Consider the following 18,235-nt stretch of genomic DNA (forward strand, 5'->3'; position numbering starts at 1 on the left):
TTTTTTTTAATTCAGTGACTTATGTTAAAACATCTAATCAAATCGAATCAGTCGACTTACACGTCATGATTGCACTAAATTGAGGCCCTTTAACGTTTACGTGTTATCTTCAATTGAACAGACGCTGTCGTTTAATAAATGCACGATTAAATGATGGCACCAAACATCATTTGTTATTTACTATTCGGGACTTAAAGTAATGATGTTTTCAAAATAGGTGGCAATGGTCAAGTTTAGTTAAAAAAAAAAAAAATTCTATTATATTTCAAAATCATGTGTCGTTATAAGTTTTGATAAAACGTATTGTGTTGTTACTGAAATATCTAGTTCAATAAGATTTTGAACGTTTAACGAACGGATTAATGCAGTGAAGATGGAACGATTACTTTGCTCTCTATTGTTAATAAGTTGTTTTGCTTATACCACTGTACACTGTGAATCAACGTTGCTTTTCAAACCGAAAACAAAATGTCACTGGTACGGTAACGTCTACACACTTAACCAAAGTAAGTTTATAAAATCATAGTAGAAATATAAAGATTGAAAAGAATCAGAAAACTCATTTAATATCATAACTATTTTTAATAATAAAATATTTACACAGATAAGACATCTATTATCGTCAAGTTTTATTGTACAAATACAGAGCTCTATCTTCACATGAAATGCAAATAATAGTCAATTGTAATAAGTACATTTTTTTCAAATGTGACACATAGTTATTTGTAGGGGCGACGATAATTCATTTTTCACATAAACCGCGGCGCAGGAGTGTAATAAAGCCATTTAATAATCAAAGGGCTGCAAGCTCTGTGGTATTTTCTGATCTTTGCAATCTAAATCATATTGACTATCGTTATTTATTCTCCTGTATATGTTTATTTTTATATACTATAATTTATCTTACGCAGGGACTGCGTTTAGATTTTTTTTCTATAACAGTTTGAGATTGATACGTATGGAATTTTGCATGACTAGAGTTGCATCAAAAAATCATTTTTCATTTTTTATGACAACAACACTTTATCCGTGCATATCGAGGCTACTTCCTTAAAAAAACACTTCAAAGAAAAAGGTGGCCTCGACTAGGATTTGAACATTAGGCCTCTCACACACTAAACGAGCGCGCTACCTCTACCGGAGAAGTAATACATATGTAGCTTAAATAAAAACAAATACATTGTAATTCTAAATTGAGAATTTCCATTTCGCATTTGTAATCCTTATTAATTTCGAAGTATTTTGTTCACGATAAACCTGTTGTTTAACACTGATGAAAATAATTTAGCGAAAATCTTCTCGCCAAAACAGTCCGACATACATATATTCCACTACTTGACAGTCAGATTTATTTGTGTAGTACGCTCTGGAGTATAGCTAAAAATAGCATTTTCATTGATAAAGCTTTACGGAAATAGCCGTTTATTTTTCATTGGGTAAAAAAGATATTCATCCGCAAAATTTGTGATTGTAACCTCATATTTCTATTGACTAATCTAAACTTTTAATGCACTGTAATTAGTTTAATGTCTACATTAAAAATTATTATTTCTTTTAAATTGCTGGTTTTTAAGCAGTTTTGAGTGAAAACTACTTTGCGTTGTTAGGTCTGTAAGAAAATTGTGTGTAAGACCGTGGATGTTAGCTTTGCATTTACTGATCTTGCGATCAGAAAATACAAAAAACGATATTACACTAGTGTTATAACACTTTGACGTGACGTAAATTGCGCTATATAGAAATATAGCGTTAAAGCGCGCTAATGTTAGCGTTACACTATAAACGCGTCATTGAAAAATAACTCATTTTAACAGTCTACTGTTTAAGAAATAATATATCCCAAACTGTGATTTTATTGCTCAATAACATCACTGTTTGGAGTTCGGATGCGGGGAATTATATCACGAGGGCGTAGCCCTCGTGATATAATGATGCGCATCCGAACGACAAACAGTGATTTTATCAAGCAATAAAATCACCGATTTGGATATATTATTTTGATTCTAACACGACATCAACAAATAAATGCTGCCGTACATTATAATTAGCTAAATTGCGCCTGGTTTGTTTCCGTACTTTTTGTCAGCGCGTCACATTTTTAGTGGTTACGTCACGTGAACATGTATAATGATTACGTCACATGTCTTAATATAGAACGTCAAACAGTGATTTTATAGCACACACTTTCGGTTCCTCTATGTTCAATAGGGAAAAATGCGGGTCGTGTTAGAATCTTATTTTTTATATGTGATAAAAAGAATATTATAATCGTGTAGATTCAATACTTAATTTATTGAACTCGTTGAATAAAAAAATATTATGCTCGCCAAAGGCTCGCATATTATGATTTTATTCAACTCGTGCAATAAATTTAGTATTAAACTACACTCATTCAATATCCTCTATATATATAGAGGATATTGAATGAGTGTAAGTTCAATACTAAACATTTATTGCACGAGTTGAATAAAATTATATTATGCGAGCCTTTGGCGAGCATAATATTATTTTATTCAACGAGTGCAATAAATTCAGTAATGAACTAACACGAATCTAATATTCTTTTTATCACATACCAAAAATAAAGACCGTTTAAAGTGAAATAAAAGTCATTTTTCATTGACGCGCCTATAGTATAACGTAACATTTACTGTAGCGCGTCTTTACACTATGTTTGTATAACGCCAATGACGTCACGTCAAAATATATGCACGGCCGTGCAATACCATATTTACGGAGTCGCAAAATCGGCACGGGTGTGTGATAAATAGAGGATACTTAATTTATTGCACGAGTTGAATAAAACTATATTATGCGAGCCTCTGGCGAGCAAAATATTATTTTATTCAACGAGTGCAATAAATTCAGTAATGAACTTACACGAATTTAATATTTTATCTATCACATACAAAAATAAAGACCGTTTAAAGTGAAATAAGAGTTATTTTTCATTGACGCGCCTATATATAGATCTAGTATAACGCTAACATTTAGCGCGTCTTTACGCTATGTTTGTTTAACGCTAATGACGTCACGTCAAAATATATGCACGGCCGTGCAATACCATATTTACGGAGTCGCAAAATCGGCACGGGTGTGTGATGAAAAAGTATATCGCATAAATTTTAATACTCATTTATATCTATTCAGCATATAACAGTTAGCGTAGTCGTTACCATGGAAAATTATTACACGTTTATAAAACACTTTTTGTTTGTTTCGTGGTTATTCAAATTCTTTTTATATTATTTAAACTTTTTCATTGATATTTGGGTGGAGGGCCGGGTGAGGGGGCAAACGTCTTATAATCTTGCAATCATTCGTGAAATTTATTAAAGCAAACACGTGACATGCTCGCAACAAATTATAGCAATTTTACAAGTTAAGATAATTTAGCTGCATGACGTTGATACTTCGTAAAAAAAGAAAGGCTAAACTTTACCATTAATGATGAAAAGTCGCCATTTGACAATGACAGTTTTGGCGAGACTTAAAAGCTCTCAAGTATTAGACTTATTAAAGTATCTAAAATAAAAATAGACGTAGATTTGAAAAGACACTAGTCATTGCTGGCTCATTTAAAAACTTAATCTGGAAAAACGGAATGAGTGAATGATCTGAAATCGTGCATACAAGTTATAAGGTATACATATTTTTAAAATAAAATATCTTAAGACCATTGATGTAAAAGAAATCCTCAGCGGAGCCCATTTAACCCTGAATTTCCTTTCAATCCATAAATAAAATGTGTGATGTTTTGATTTTATTCGTCAGCAAATATCCCACATCCAATCAATCCGTGCAAAGAATGCAAATGCTGCGAAACAGGTAAAGTTAAGTGCATGAGAAGGGACTGTGCTCCATATAACGAACAGCCGCCTCCTTGTGGTGAAGAATTCCGTAAGGTAATCGATGAAGATGGTTGCTGTGAGACATGTAATGACCAGTGCAAACATTATAAAACCGAAGAAAATTGTCCGCCACCTTGCGAAGGACCCCTGTATTACCCGCCCGGGACATCAAGAGACTCATGTTGCGGGGTATGTGGCGCTTGCCCATTTCGGGGACACGTGGTACCTGAAGGTAAGCCGCTCATAAATAAGATTGTATAGTTATTTCGTTCTCATACGGTAAATCACTTCTACGTTTTGATATATTCATGATATTCATTTTTGCAAGTATTTATAACTACTAGTATTTTATTATCTTAATATCAGTTTCTTCCAATTAAGTATAATAAGCATTTTTAGGTTGTGGAATTAATCACTGATGTGTATTGATTGTGTACTACATGTAGTTTAAAACTATATTCCAAGTTCAAACTGGCCTATCACGTGTTAGAATACCATATAGTTAATCGTATATTTAGGCCACTTCCTGTAAAATTAACAGGGAAGGACTGAATATAAGAAGAAATTTCATTTGTCATTATAAAATTACAAACTTAAATCGGTGAATCCCATTGGTCATAAAATAAAATGTTAAGGACAGTTCTAACGATTCTAAGATCTGAAATTTTGCAATCAAATGGTACTATTATCTGGAAAATATATTTTCAGTCCCATCATGTCAAAAAACCTCAGTGAAGTCCCGTTAAGGAAAATCAAATAAAAATAAAACTTCATTTTAAAACTTTTATTTTCATTTTGCAAGCCGACATCTCTTACCCACAATTGAAACTAATGGTTACTCGGTATGGTATAGACCCTTTCATTTAAGACCGTATATATGTTTGTTCAAATGAGTTCTCTCGTTAAATAAAGTCTTTATTATTATTATTATCATTATTATTCAAGTTGTCGCACTTGGGTGACGTCATTGGGGGATACGGTGGACAATGCCGATACGATTCAATTCAATATTTTATTTGATACAAAATGCCTCTGGCAAAGGTTAACAAGCTACAATATATATATACAAATCACACATGCATCAAATGACATTATAATTGTTATACAATTGTTACATCATTGCGAAGCTGATTTGGAGAAACAGTAAAGTATATGACATGCATTAACTTACATAATAATACGAGGGATCTCTTGTAAGATTGGCAAATTGAAATGGCCAAAATTTTGCGTAATTGAATAAGATATAACATAAAAAGGATGGTGAAATGAATAAAAATGTTTTCTATTATAATAAAATTTGTTTTAATAGTAGACCATATTGCTCGGTAGCTGATCCTGATTACCATTTCAGAAACATAGATAACTGTTATCTATGTCTCTGCCATTTTCGTTAAGATTGGTAAAATGAATATTTTAGCAGGCAGTTAAATCGTACTAACTTGCTAATACATACCAGATATATAGATAATGTATCTATGTCTCTGATAATATACAATACCCAAAAGATATTTTGAATTTCAAAAATGTAAGGATTCTAGCTGTAGTTTCGAAAAACAGCTGCGTAATAATGAATCGCAAGATACTGGTTTATTCAAAATCATTTTGATTGAAGCATTACTAAGACAAAGAAAATCAACAATATAAATTATGTAATTTCAAAAAAAATGTAAAGGCATAAAAAGTAAAAATGCTTTTGAATGTACATGCCTGTATTGTATTTGTGTCGGCAAAAAATGCACTCTCAAAAAATCGTACGTCACACCGATATATTTAACATGCCCGTTTAGTAAAATGTCCATCGGTAAAAATGTTGCAACTTCCGTTCCTCGTTGTGAGCACTCATCTAGGACGTGTGACACGATAAACATACTCGCATTTTGAATGACATATTAAAACCAGACAAGCACTGCGCTTGTCTTGCTCACAACGAGGTTATGGAGCCCACAACCAGGATTAAATCAAATAAAGTTTCCTTTTTAAAAGGAAAGGCTTGCACAGTTGTGCCTTCATCCCAACATATTTAGTTGTTTTTATTTTTGTAAAAACGAATATTTTTGTCAAAACGATTTGAAATCTATTCTCTATTGTATAAAACTAATAAAGAAAATAATCAATCGTTAAAATACTAACGTGGAGATCTATCTATCATACTGAAAGGAAACAATTAGTGTGCACATTTTATTTCCACTTCGTTACGTGGTACCAATTAATACGCATCGCTGTAAGGTTAATGATATGCATTGACTATTTTTAGATTACCTCACCAAATTCAATAGATCTAAATATAACTCGATCATGCACTAATATTCTGTGTGAATTGGACCACCCTTGAAGACGGAATACTACTACAGTCAACATCCTCTATTGTATAAAACTAATACAGATAAAAAACAATTATAAAAGAAACTAACTTTTGCGTCTTGAAAAAGAATTGAAACGGAACCATTTCGTTTATAATTTATTACGGTTTATCTCAATAAATCAAATAAAAATACGAATCCTATTTATATAAACAAACTGGGATTACCGAGGTAACTAAAATAGCTTAGATTTCCGTAATATTCTGATTCCGCAGCATTCGATTGATTCTGCAGTATGACGGAGTCGCCCGAATTGTCACGATTGCAATCGGAACTACATCGGCTATTATCATTAATCCGAAGAGTGACGAAAAAGGCCGAAAAGTTGCGATTGGCACGATTTCATCTGGTTTCCCGTTCAATCATGCACTTACAAATTAAGCAGAAAACCACCTAACCGGAACAAGTTTTCCATATGAAATGACTTGCAGCCGTGGCTGCAAGCCAAAAAGGGTATATTTTCGTTTCTATGAAGACTTTCAGATAATAATTTACGCTGCAGTCTTGTCAACATCTGTGCACAAAACGTCACCAGAATCGACTTTTTCAATGTTTAAAATGGTCCGGAGAGAAGTTGTCTCCAATTTTCCAGCTACCCCGAGTGACTGCGCCGCACGGTATTTACCAACAGGCAATATCTTCACGTGTGCATACTCGGAAAACACATCGCTAACTGCATTCCGATATTTTTACATAAACGCTGTAATCTTCAAAAATTATGAAAAACTCACCTTTTTTATCGTGTCACACGTCCTAGGGTGCTCACAACGAGGAACGGATGTTGCTCACAACATTTTTACCGATGGACATTTAACGTTAAACGGGCGTGATTTAAGCTGGTAAAGTAACATTTTCAACTTCATACTCTGTTTATCAAATATTTAAAAATAATCACAAAAAAAAACATAAACAAGTTGTGAAACACTTTCACAGAAATGCATTATTAACTGAATTATAATTTTACGTATTTTTGACTGCGCCAGTTGCGGTGACTTGATAGGACTCTGGATCGAATATCAAATCAGTAAGCCATGACCAATAAGGTCCCATGGATGATCCATTACAAAATGCGGACCATAAATATTTTGACAACTAACAAAAGTGACGTAATCTGAAGTAGTTTGCACCCTGGTGATTTATGATATCACAGCCAAGTGCCGCTGTTATAAATATGTTATTTTTTTGTTTTGGAGTGATATATGTGGATATATCACCTGTTAAGATTTTATATCACCCGAGCCGTCAGGCAAATTTCAAAATATCAAAATATCTACATGATCAGTTTATATCTTCAATAACTTCGTCAAAACAGATTCTAGGATGCTAAAACCTTTAACCGAGTGTGGCATATATATTGCATTGTGGAATAGACATACTAATGAACTTCAAAATAGCAAAGAAACCTACTTGCCTGGAAAAAATTCGTTCACCTGTTTCAAAAAAATCACGCCGTGTTTGCCATTTTGTCAAGTTTGCAACCAATTCGCTCGCTTGAACCAAGTGTGCAACCACTTCACGTCCTGTCCCTTGAAAAAGACGGAAACAATCTGGAAGGGTAATAAATACAACATATGCACCCTTTTAGTTAATTTGTTACGGCCCAGTGGCGCCTATATATACACATCTATTTATCTATGAAATAAGTTACTGGGAAAAGATCTTTATTTTTATAACAAGAAGAATAGATTTTTAATATCAAAATTATCTTATTATCGTCTGTTGCGAATCTAAAATTATAAGAGTTAGTGCACATGGTTTTCCTTCTTTCCGTAATATTTATAAAATTATATCCTTCACTGGTTCTTTGAAATATTTTTTTACGGCATAGTGAAAAAGAATCAGTATTGACAGAATGCATTCTGTTATTGTTCTATTAAAGCTTGAAAAACAATCATTAAAAGACATTGGCAATCTTATTTTCATGTTTGTAACAAATACGCCGGAATTTTCTAAATGACAGAAAATAACACAGAAAAACTAGAAAAATGGCCATTTAAATACTAGTATTTAATAAACAACTTCAGTGTGTATGGGTGTTTATAAAATATTCAAATTTTATTTAGGTACTAGATCTAGCTTTTTATCCTAGCATTAGAGAAAAATATATTCACTTTTCTATTTGTATTTTTTTCTATTGTCTTGATATTGGATTTATGTATGCATGCGTAAATTTTTACATGCTATAATCATAATTGAACGATCAGTATTTACGTATTTAACCTGGGACATAAGATCTTATGTCCCAGATTTAACTTTTCAGTAAGCTTACATTCTATGCAAAATCCTGCATAGTTTTATCCCCCATTTACGTCACATCCGGCAAGGGAAGTAACTTTTCACTGACTGTTATCGCTTAAATGAAAGAGCCTATAAGGGGGCAGGGGACCTAAAAATGAAAAATTTTGTATTTCAGTGTGACCAGAAACACAATTCCAAATATTTCAAAATCTGTTTCACAGGCAGATAACCAGCTGCACAGCATTATTCAATGATATATGACATACATTGAAGAAAATAATAGTTTGCATGCATTGCTCCTTCAAAAAATGACTGACAGCAATTTATATTTACCCCCACCCAGCCAAAATCACACCTAAAATATACCAATATAGGCAATCTTCATGAAGGTGCAGCATACTCCAGAATCCGCCCGATTCCTTTAAAAATATCAGTAACACGCAGTGCAAGCTATGGCATTTTCAGAAATGACAAATAAAGTGTCTGTCATACGTTTAGATTTTTCACAAAATTTATCTGAAGTTTCTTACTTGTTTGGCGCCAACTGTCAAAGCTTGATTTTTAACTTTTTCACCTCCATTCGGAGAGTCAGAAATACATACAAAGCCACCAAAATGCTTAGTTTCGGGTAAAAACCCAAAAATATATCTCATTTCCTACACACAAACAAGAAAGAATTACAATGACAGAGAAATATCAGAAGTTATCAATACCTTCAAAACACCATGTCTGAGTTATTAAAAAATTTGACCGGGGCCATCATTCGAATATGTCCCCTGCCCCCTAAGTTTTTCCGAACTCCTCACAGTGATTACCTCCCTTGGCAGAATTTGAATCACTGTCGTCAAAGACGTCAAAATGATAATGAAAGTCACATGACGTAACGTCGAAATTCAAATGTAAATATCAACCGTTACATAGAAAATCTAACGTCTTTTTTCTCTTTCTGTTTTATTTTTAACTTTTAGTGCCTACGTTCGATATAGTTTATCAAAAAATTATCAAAAGTATACAAAATAACAAAAAATATATTCAAAAGCTAAAAAATATAGAATATCTAAATATTTCATATTTTTTTTTAATTATTTCTAAATATTCATATTATTTATTTATTTATTTATTCATAAACATTGTTAGATGAATGAGAGAAAAACAACTTATGTGATAGATAAAAGCAGTAGATAAAACATTTTTTGAAAAAAATATAGTATATCAGAAATTCTGATATATCGGACCTTGGTGCCGAAGAATTAAGGGGAGATCACTGCGTGGAGATTGAGGTTTTTCACTTTAGGCGTGATCCGAAACTGGTGCTAAGCAAGTAAGAAAAGGCGTAACAAAAGGAAAGGACAATATCTATACAAGCTTTAGAAAATATATCCCGTGTGATCGGGTCAGGGAAGTTTAGAAAACGAAACTAAGTAATAGAAAGAGCACCGAAACACGAGGCTATCTGATTTGTACGAGGGGGCGTAGCCCCCGAGTATAAACAGATTGCCGAGTGTTTTGGTGTTCTTTCTCTTTTGTATCATAGTCAAACATGACAGCACGTTCCCTGTTGTCATAATATGAAACCCCAAAAATTAACCAATAAACGAGCATTTGAATATGACAGTTATGCCCCTTTCCCTTTCTCTGCCGTCACAATATGTAAACCCCGGCAAAAATGAACCAATCCACGGGCATTATCTGGAGTGAAGGTAACTGATACCTGCACTCCAGTTACCGCACTGTGCATGTATATGTATACGATTTAACTCTGACACTTTCTCAACAGAAATGTCCCCAAACTATGATACAACTACTGCAATATGAATGATAACCAATTCACATGCACATGTAAACGCATGAACACACGACCGGGCTACAGTTGAGATCATCTTCGAAGCCAGAAAGGGTGTGAAATATGTTGACAACGACTTGTTTATAATAAATTGTACTTGAGGTCACAGGAGGTGTGCAGTGCACAAGAATGATAACTTTACCCTTCATAGTTTTTAGTTATTGCCTTTGTTGTTTTTCGTACTTAATTTTTCACCTGAGTGGAGCATATATCTCAATATCTCAAAGACTTGTTTGAGTTATCTCAAACAAGTCTTTGAGATATTAAGATATTAACATGAAACTTCATAGGTGGGTAGATCTTATTAAAGAGTGCAGTGCACAAGAATGATAACTCTACCCTGCATAATTTCTCAGTAATTGCCGTTTGTTACTTTACAAACTCAAAATTTGTGCAGAGCATAACTCAAAAAACCTTTGAGATATCAACATGAAACTTCATAGGTGGATAGATCTCACTCAGGAGGTGTGCAGTGCACAAGAGAGATAACTCTACCATTCATAATTTTTGAGTTATTGTCCTTTGTTCTTTTTCATACTAAATTGTTCTCTTGATTGGAGCATAATGATATGTCAACATGAAACTTCATAGATGGATTTATCTTATTGAGGAGGAATGCTGTGCGCAAGAATGATTACTCTACCCTTTATCCTTTATAATTTTTAAGTTACTACCCTTTGTTATTCATCATAACTTTTGTCCGGAGCTTATCTCAAAAAGTGTTAGAGGTATCACCTTAAATTTAAACTTCATAGGGGGTAGATCTCATTGAAGAGGAGTGCAGCACACAAGAATGATAACCTACCCTGCATTATTTTTTCAGTTATTACCCTTTGTTATTTTCAGCCATCAGTATTCACATAGGTTTCTAATCTGTAATCACTTCAGCCAACAGTTTTCATTAAAATTGAATTATTCTGCTCGTCCAATGAGCAACCACACTCGGCGGGGGATGGCCTTGTTAACATGGCACTTGCAAACATGCGAAACAAATAACAAAAAGGTCTCATTCGATAGTCGTGCGTTATTCTCGCGACATATTTGAGAACTTTATGAGATATTTCGCAGGAAATGTCGCAAAATGTGTCTCAAACAACTCCCGAGGTGTCGCAGTTCAATGTGATAATACCTTAACCACTGTCAGGCGTCTCAACTTGCATTGGGAGTATACCGTACATAATAGGCTTACCCTAATTGAACAAGTAGTGTTAATGTCATTTTAAATAAATTTCAACAGTGGGATTTCAATGAAACTTCACAGGTGTAATCAGTACCCTCCCTAAATGTACTTAGATGGGCACTGCACAAAATGGCCACCAGAGTCAAAATAGAAAAATCTTGTCTGGCGTTCACAGGTCAAACTGCTAGTAGGATTTCAATGGAACTTCACAGGAGTGATGAGTACATGGCCAGCACGTTTTTCTTCGCTGCACAAAATGGCCACCGGAGCTAAAAAAAGAAAGAATCTTGGGGGCTTCACAGTGAGGAGTACCATAATTATCTAGTTTGCACATTCCGCTTTGCTGCACAATATGGCATTTAAAGCTATAAATAGAGAAATGTTGTCAAACTGCTGGCGGGATTTTGCCAAAAATTCACAAGAGTGATCAGTATTATGCCTTGTTTTGGGAGACATTATTGCTTATGTGAAAAAAAACTTCTAGTTTTAATTATTATTATTATTATTATTATTATTATTATTATTATTATTATTATTATTATGAGAGAACTCGTCAAACAATTATAATATCCCTTCATAACAAATATGGCCCAGTAACTTTTCAATATAGAAAGTAAAAGGTAAACATTTTCTTATTCTTTCTATTAAAGATCTTTCTTTTTTCTTGAAATGAGCTACTATGAGGGGTTTTGTTCGTTCATTATAAGCTCAACATATGTTGTATGAAAGATTCCATCCAGTAAATTAAAAAAAAAAAACAACAAAAAAACAATATTAACTATATTGTTAGTATTATAAATACATGTGTACGTAGTATGTATGCAGTACAAAAACTACAAGTTTTATATATAGTGCACGTTGTTACTTGTATGTTATATACTCGTACTTCATGTTTCTATAAGTCATTCCGATTAATTATGTTTTCATCTTTGCTATACCTGAATATTGTTTTCAAGTCTGTGATGATCAAACCATAAACATCAAATGGGGAAAATAGAATTATCAGAAAATAAATCCACGTGAAATAAAGCTCGCATGAATGAGAGCGCATGTCGTAAGCGGCTATAATCAGTAAACATGACTTAAAACCTATATAAAAAAGCATGAAATAAAAAGAAAATTTGTTTGTTCAAATTATATTACACTCGTGAATTTCAGCTCTAACGTGTTCACTCGTGATATATTTTATCTTACAATATCCTGTACATGTATGTAAACTAATTGTTTACGAATTTGTCGAATACTGATAAAATCACAGACACTTGGGGTTTGGAGCTCAAAACGCCTTTAAAATCCAAATAAAATGCATATTTGTCAATCCCAGCACATGTACTGATCATATATATAAAAAAAAACTTAATATAAGCCGTTTTGAAAAAAAAAAATCATATTTCAACATCTACAATATTATAGATGTTGAAATATGATTTTTTTTCAGATTGTTTGAGATAAAAAAGCCTAATTAGGAGTTTGTAACTCCTACGTAAGACTTTAAAACTCCTACGTAGGACTTTATAACTCCTACGTATGACTTACAAAGTCCTACGTATGACTTTATAACTCCTATGTAGGACTTTATAACTCCTACGTAGGAGATAAAAAAGCCTAATTAGGAGTTTATGAGTCCTACGTTGGACTTTTAAACTCCTACGTAGGACTTTTTAACTCCTACGTAGGACTTTATAACTCCTACATAGGAGATAAAAAAAAGCCTAATTAGGAGTTTGTAACTCCTACGTAGGACTTTTAAACTCCTACGTAGGATTTTTTAACTACGTAGGAGTTACAAACTCCAAATTAGGCTTTTTTATCTCCTACGTAGGAGTTTATTTTTTTATAGAACATCATGAGTTGGCACCAGGACGCTTCCGTACAAAATACCTAAAAAAATTAGGGGGTCACCGACTCAATTTTTTCGGTACACGTGATTTTATTTCCCCCACCCCTTTGGATAAATATCACGCTATCACGGGGCGTTTGGGGTTTTTTAATGTTATTAAAACGATCGCCCTGTGTCAAAATCCCCCTTTTTATGGCATTTTACGCTATCATGGCCACTGCGGAAAATATATGGATACAATAAAGGGTACGGAATTCCGTATACATGTATTATAGATAGACAGGTAAAAATATTTCTCGATTCAAGTTTATTAATCATATTCTACTACAATATCAAAAAGGAACACCGCATTAATCGTTATTTTTAACATTATGATATTCTAAAATGATAAGCAAAACGAGAGCGATAAGCAAAACGAGAGCTTATTTTTTTTTTGCGCCGTTGAACGTCTGACGTCTTCTTTACATGCGTCTGTTTACAATTCCTTATGAAGTTATAAATCATGCTAAAAAAACAAAAACAAAAAGTCGTTTGTTTTTCGTACAATTTTTAAGAATTTGCAATGGAACATTGATGTTGTTTTATATGTATTAATAAAACTCTAGAACAATTCTCCTGATAAGCTGAACATTATTGCCGCACTTTGAAGTCTCAAACGTATCTGCATACGTCGAATTTCGTTACAAAAGGGGAAATAAAATCACGTGTACCGAAAAAATTGAGTCGGTGACCCCCTAATTTTTTTAGTTTTTTTGACTAAGTATACATTTTAAAGGACGTTTAAAGTAAAAAAAATCAAAAATTTATTTCAGGAATTTTTTAATAAGCCGCTTTAAAGCCGAAAATTGCGGCTAAACTGAACGTCAAATATTACACAAAATTGACAATTTTCTTTCCATTACTCAAACAATTGTCGGCGTAAAACAATAAAATTTATATCTGCTTAAAGGAAAAAATAATTTTCGTCGAATGCTTTAGAATTTAAGATATTTGTCCGCCAATGGCGTTGAAATACCTGTAACAGTTGCCAAGGATACGCAACGACGTCATGTTCAAAAACGGACTTTAATTGTCAACTTTGACGCCATTGGCTGAACTATTGAAATAAAATCAACGGAACCTAATCAGAAATATGGTCAACTTTTTGCATGTCAATTTTCAAGACGCTACTCGAAAGTTCGCAAAGTGTCGCGTTCTACCTTCACTAGCTTAAGGTCTTCAGCGTACCCGTTTATAAATATACTATGACATGACGTGAACTAATGCCGCATCAGATGAAAAACAAAATTGTTAAATAGCGGCTTATAAAGTTTTGGAAGCCAGAACTACTAGTTAACCAATACTTCATATACACGCCTTTTAACGCCTTTTTCACCCCCCCCCTTTTTTTGTTGTCTCAAATGATGAAAAAAAATGCCTTATTTAGGCCCCCACAATTTGTTTTTGTTTGCGAAATGTTGTTAAAAAAGTGACCTCTTTTTCGGCGCGGCCCCCAACCAAAAGATACATCAAGGGGTTGCCAGAAGGGGGATGTGCCCCCTTCTGTTTGGGGGGTATGAAGGGGGGCTGAGTCCCCCTGATCGCCAAGAAAATTTTTGACTTGTGAGAGGTTGTAAATGACCCCAGATTGATCATAAGGTAACGTGTAACCAATGCTGTAAAGCATTTGACTCTATCTCAATCCATTGAGAAGTTGCAGCACTTTGAAATCAATTTTGATGGAAAAAATCAACGCAAAATAGTGATTTTAGGCAATTTTGAGATGTCCCCTCGTTGCCATGGTAACAGAAAATTTAAGCCTGAGCATGCTGTTGCAAGGGCAATGGTCCAGTCAACATTTGTGCCAAGTTTGATTAGTGTTGAAGCAGTTTTTATAGTATTATAGCAATTTGGAGAGACTTTTCAATGAAAAGAGCCATTTTTCACAAAATGCTCATGAAGTAATGGCCGGTTAATGAAAAAAATAAAAAAATCTACAAAACAACAATTGTTCTTCAAATTGATATGACAGGCCATGTTTAAACATGAAAAAACGCGATTTAGGGTAATTTTAAGTATTTTCATCACTTTCTGTTAACCAGTTTTACTTCCGCCGAATATTATTTTTAAAGATTTTCTTGTTTATTATCATGTTATGATTTCAGGGAATATCACTGATGATCACCTTGCACACCCATGCGAAGGGTGTGTGTGTGCCGGGGGCCTAGCTAGTTGTGAAAACCGAGCCACATGTCCCTCTGAGCGTCTTAAGTGTGTTCGACCAGTGATAGGGGAAAACTGTGAATGGACATGCCCAACAGGTATAATTATATGAAATTATCTGCAAGAACATTATATGCACCTGTTCATTGTAACACTGCCGCCCCTCTCTCTCTCTCTCTCTCTGCATCCATCACTAAACCCTTAATCCCCGCCCTCAATTGCTTAAAGCCCGATTTACAGTGACGTGACTGCTGCATTTAATTCTTTCAATATTAGACTAATTATGTAAAAGAACACCAGCCCTATGTTGAACTTTCCAAGTGCATAAACTGTATATCAAGTATATTGAAAGTATTGCAAATTAATTATAGACAAACAAGGGCAACATTATCGCAAAATACCCCTTTGACTGAGATGTGGGCAGTATAGAAATGCATATAGAAAATATGCTCTTGGCAATATCCGGACAATATCTGTATATTTTATCATCTCTAGTGACCTTGACCTTGGAAATATAAATCCAAATTACATGTGTCACACTTGCAGTCATGATAGTTATCATTTATGTTACAATCCATCGATAAATCATGACTATCTGGTCCCTGTACACACCTTCTGTTTTATCTTAACTTTAACTCTATTAGTCCTTGACTTTGGTATCAGGGACCTGGACTGTAGGCGCAATACTTTACCTCACAATAGTGAACATTTGTGCCAAGTTACATTAAAATCACCTTATGAATGTAGAAGTTTTGCTCCGACAAGCAATTTTCAAGTGTGACCTTGACCACCTGGTTCATGCACGTGACACCGCTTCTCAAAGTGGTGAACATTTCTACGAAGTTTCATTAGAATCCCTCTATAAGTGTAGGAGATATCTCTGTATATTTTCTCATCTTTAGTGATATTGACTTCAATATATTAACCTTAATTGCATGTTTCACACCCGTAGTCAAGAAAATGACCATTTGAATTCAATCCCTAAAAAAAGATCACTAAATAGTCACACCCGTAGTCATGATACTGACCATTTATGTGTCAATCCCTCAAATGGTCCAAACACACATTTTCATATTTTATCTGAACTTTGACCCCTATGTGTCCCCTTGACCTTGGTGCAGGGACCAAAATTTTGTACGTGACAAATTTGCCTTACAACGCTGAACATGTGTGCCAAGTAATATTGAAATCCCTCTATGCATGTAGAAGTTTTGCTCCAGACTAGCGTTTTTCAATGACCTCTATGTGTGACATTGTCCTCTAACTTAGAGACCTGGTTTTTGCGCATGACACTGCTTCGCATAGTTCTAAATGTTTCTTTGAAGTTTCATTAGAATGTAGGAGACATGCTATGGACTAAATCTCTATATTTTCTCATCTTTTGTGACATTTCCATATATTAAAATAAATTACATGTTTTTCACCCGTAGTCATGAAAATGACAATTTGAGTTTCAAACCATCAATAAATGACGACTAAATGGTCCAATACATATTTTCATTTGAACTTTGACCCCTGTGTGACCTTGACCTTGGCCGCAGGCACCTAAATTTTGCACGGTAGTTATATTGAAATCCTTTTATGCATGAAGAAGTTTAGCTCCGGAAAAGCGTTTTCCAATGACATCTAAGAGTGACCTTGACCTATAGGCCTGGGTCATGCGCGCGATACAGCATCTCATAGCTTTGAACATTTCTATTAAGTTTCATTAAAATTTCTGTATGCGTGTAGGAGATATGCTCCGGACAAAATTGGACGATGCCAGACACCCGACCGCCCTTCAGTCCGCCAAGGGGGAGGGGGGAAGCTATAATACAACCCTTTCTCAAATGGGCGTATAAAAATCAGAAAAAAACAACAGAATAGTTTTCAGCTGCTCCGTTAAATATATCTGTAATGGTAGCGGAATGATATCATTCAAAACAATTAAATTAGTTAGTACGATTTTTCATTACAGGACCTACATGTTTCAAAGGAAACGATGAAATACGTGCAGGCGAAATAAGATCATTTGGAAACAAGTTTTGCTTTTGTATGACAGATCCTATTTATTGGCCTTTGGCAGTCTGTGGGAACAAAAACCATGAAGGGAATTTCGAACGTATGCTACAAAAACAAATGTGTGTGAAAAAACCTGAAAACCCTGTGTTGTGGAATGACGATGATTAGACTTTAATATTACATCTTAAAACGTGTCGGATAAACAGTTTATATACATATATTTGTATATAGCATATCTATTCCGTAATTTGCAATTAGACTAATAAAATAGTACAAGTAAAATATTCTCTTTCCTGTATTATATGTATGACTGATGTAATCAAGTTTGTTTATTCTAAATAACGGTTATATTTAAGTTTAAAAAACAGGGTGCTTGCATATACACCCAGAATGCATCACGTTAATCAAATATCTACTTGAGTTATACCTATATACCTTAGAAATTAGATATTGCTTTAAATTCGGTAGAAAAAATATTCTGAAGTAAACTCAATACGTGTGTTTTTTTATTTGTAAATTTGAAAACCAACCTGAAATAATTACTCTTAAAGGTCGCGAAATTTAAGACGTAAATAAAGAGAAAGATGAGCGAAAATTGACATGTATTGTTGTACAGATTGTAACGCCGTGATTTCAGCACGCCTTTCAACGATTCTAATGAAGCATATTCAGCTTTCACGTCATTTGATTTGTCACAAAGTCTCTCCTTTGTTTGTGATA

The 18,235-nt window shown here is 34.0% G+C and overlaps 1 protein-coding gene across 2 annotated transcripts; it reads left to right on the forward strand.

Moving 5' to 3' along the window:
• Positions 1 to 318: 318 nt before the first annotated feature.
• Positions 319 to 17,799, forward strand: LOC132734651 (kielin/chordin-like protein). 2 transcript variants are annotated; one of them, XM_060721438.1, is made up of 4 exons: positions 320 to 506; positions 3,775 to 4,083; positions 15,457 to 15,612; positions 17,472 to 17,799. In XM_060721438.1, the coding sequence occupies exons 1-4, from the start codon at positions 374 to 376 to the stop codon at positions 17,681 to 17,683; spliced, it is 810 nt and encodes a 269-aa protein (XP_060577421.1). In that variant the 5' UTR covers positions 320 to 373; the 3' UTR covers positions 17,684 to 17,799. The 2 variants fall into 2 exon arrangements, with proteins under 2 accessions (XP_060577422.1, XP_060577421.1); XM_060721439.1 differs by lacking the exon at positions 15,457 to 15,612 and having other exon boundaries at positions 319 to 506.
• The last annotated feature ends 436 nt before the right edge of the window (positions 17,800 to 18,235 follow it).

This window comes from Ruditapes philippinarum, unplaced genomic scaffold (genome assembly GCF_026571515.1).
Source record: "Ruditapes philippinarum isolate M1 unplaced genomic scaffold, ASM2657151v2 ctg1844_1_1_1_1, whole genome shotgun sequence".
In the NCBI taxonomy this organism is placed as follows: domain Eukaryota; kingdom Metazoa; phylum Mollusca; class Bivalvia; order Venerida; family Veneridae; genus Ruditapes; species Ruditapes philippinarum.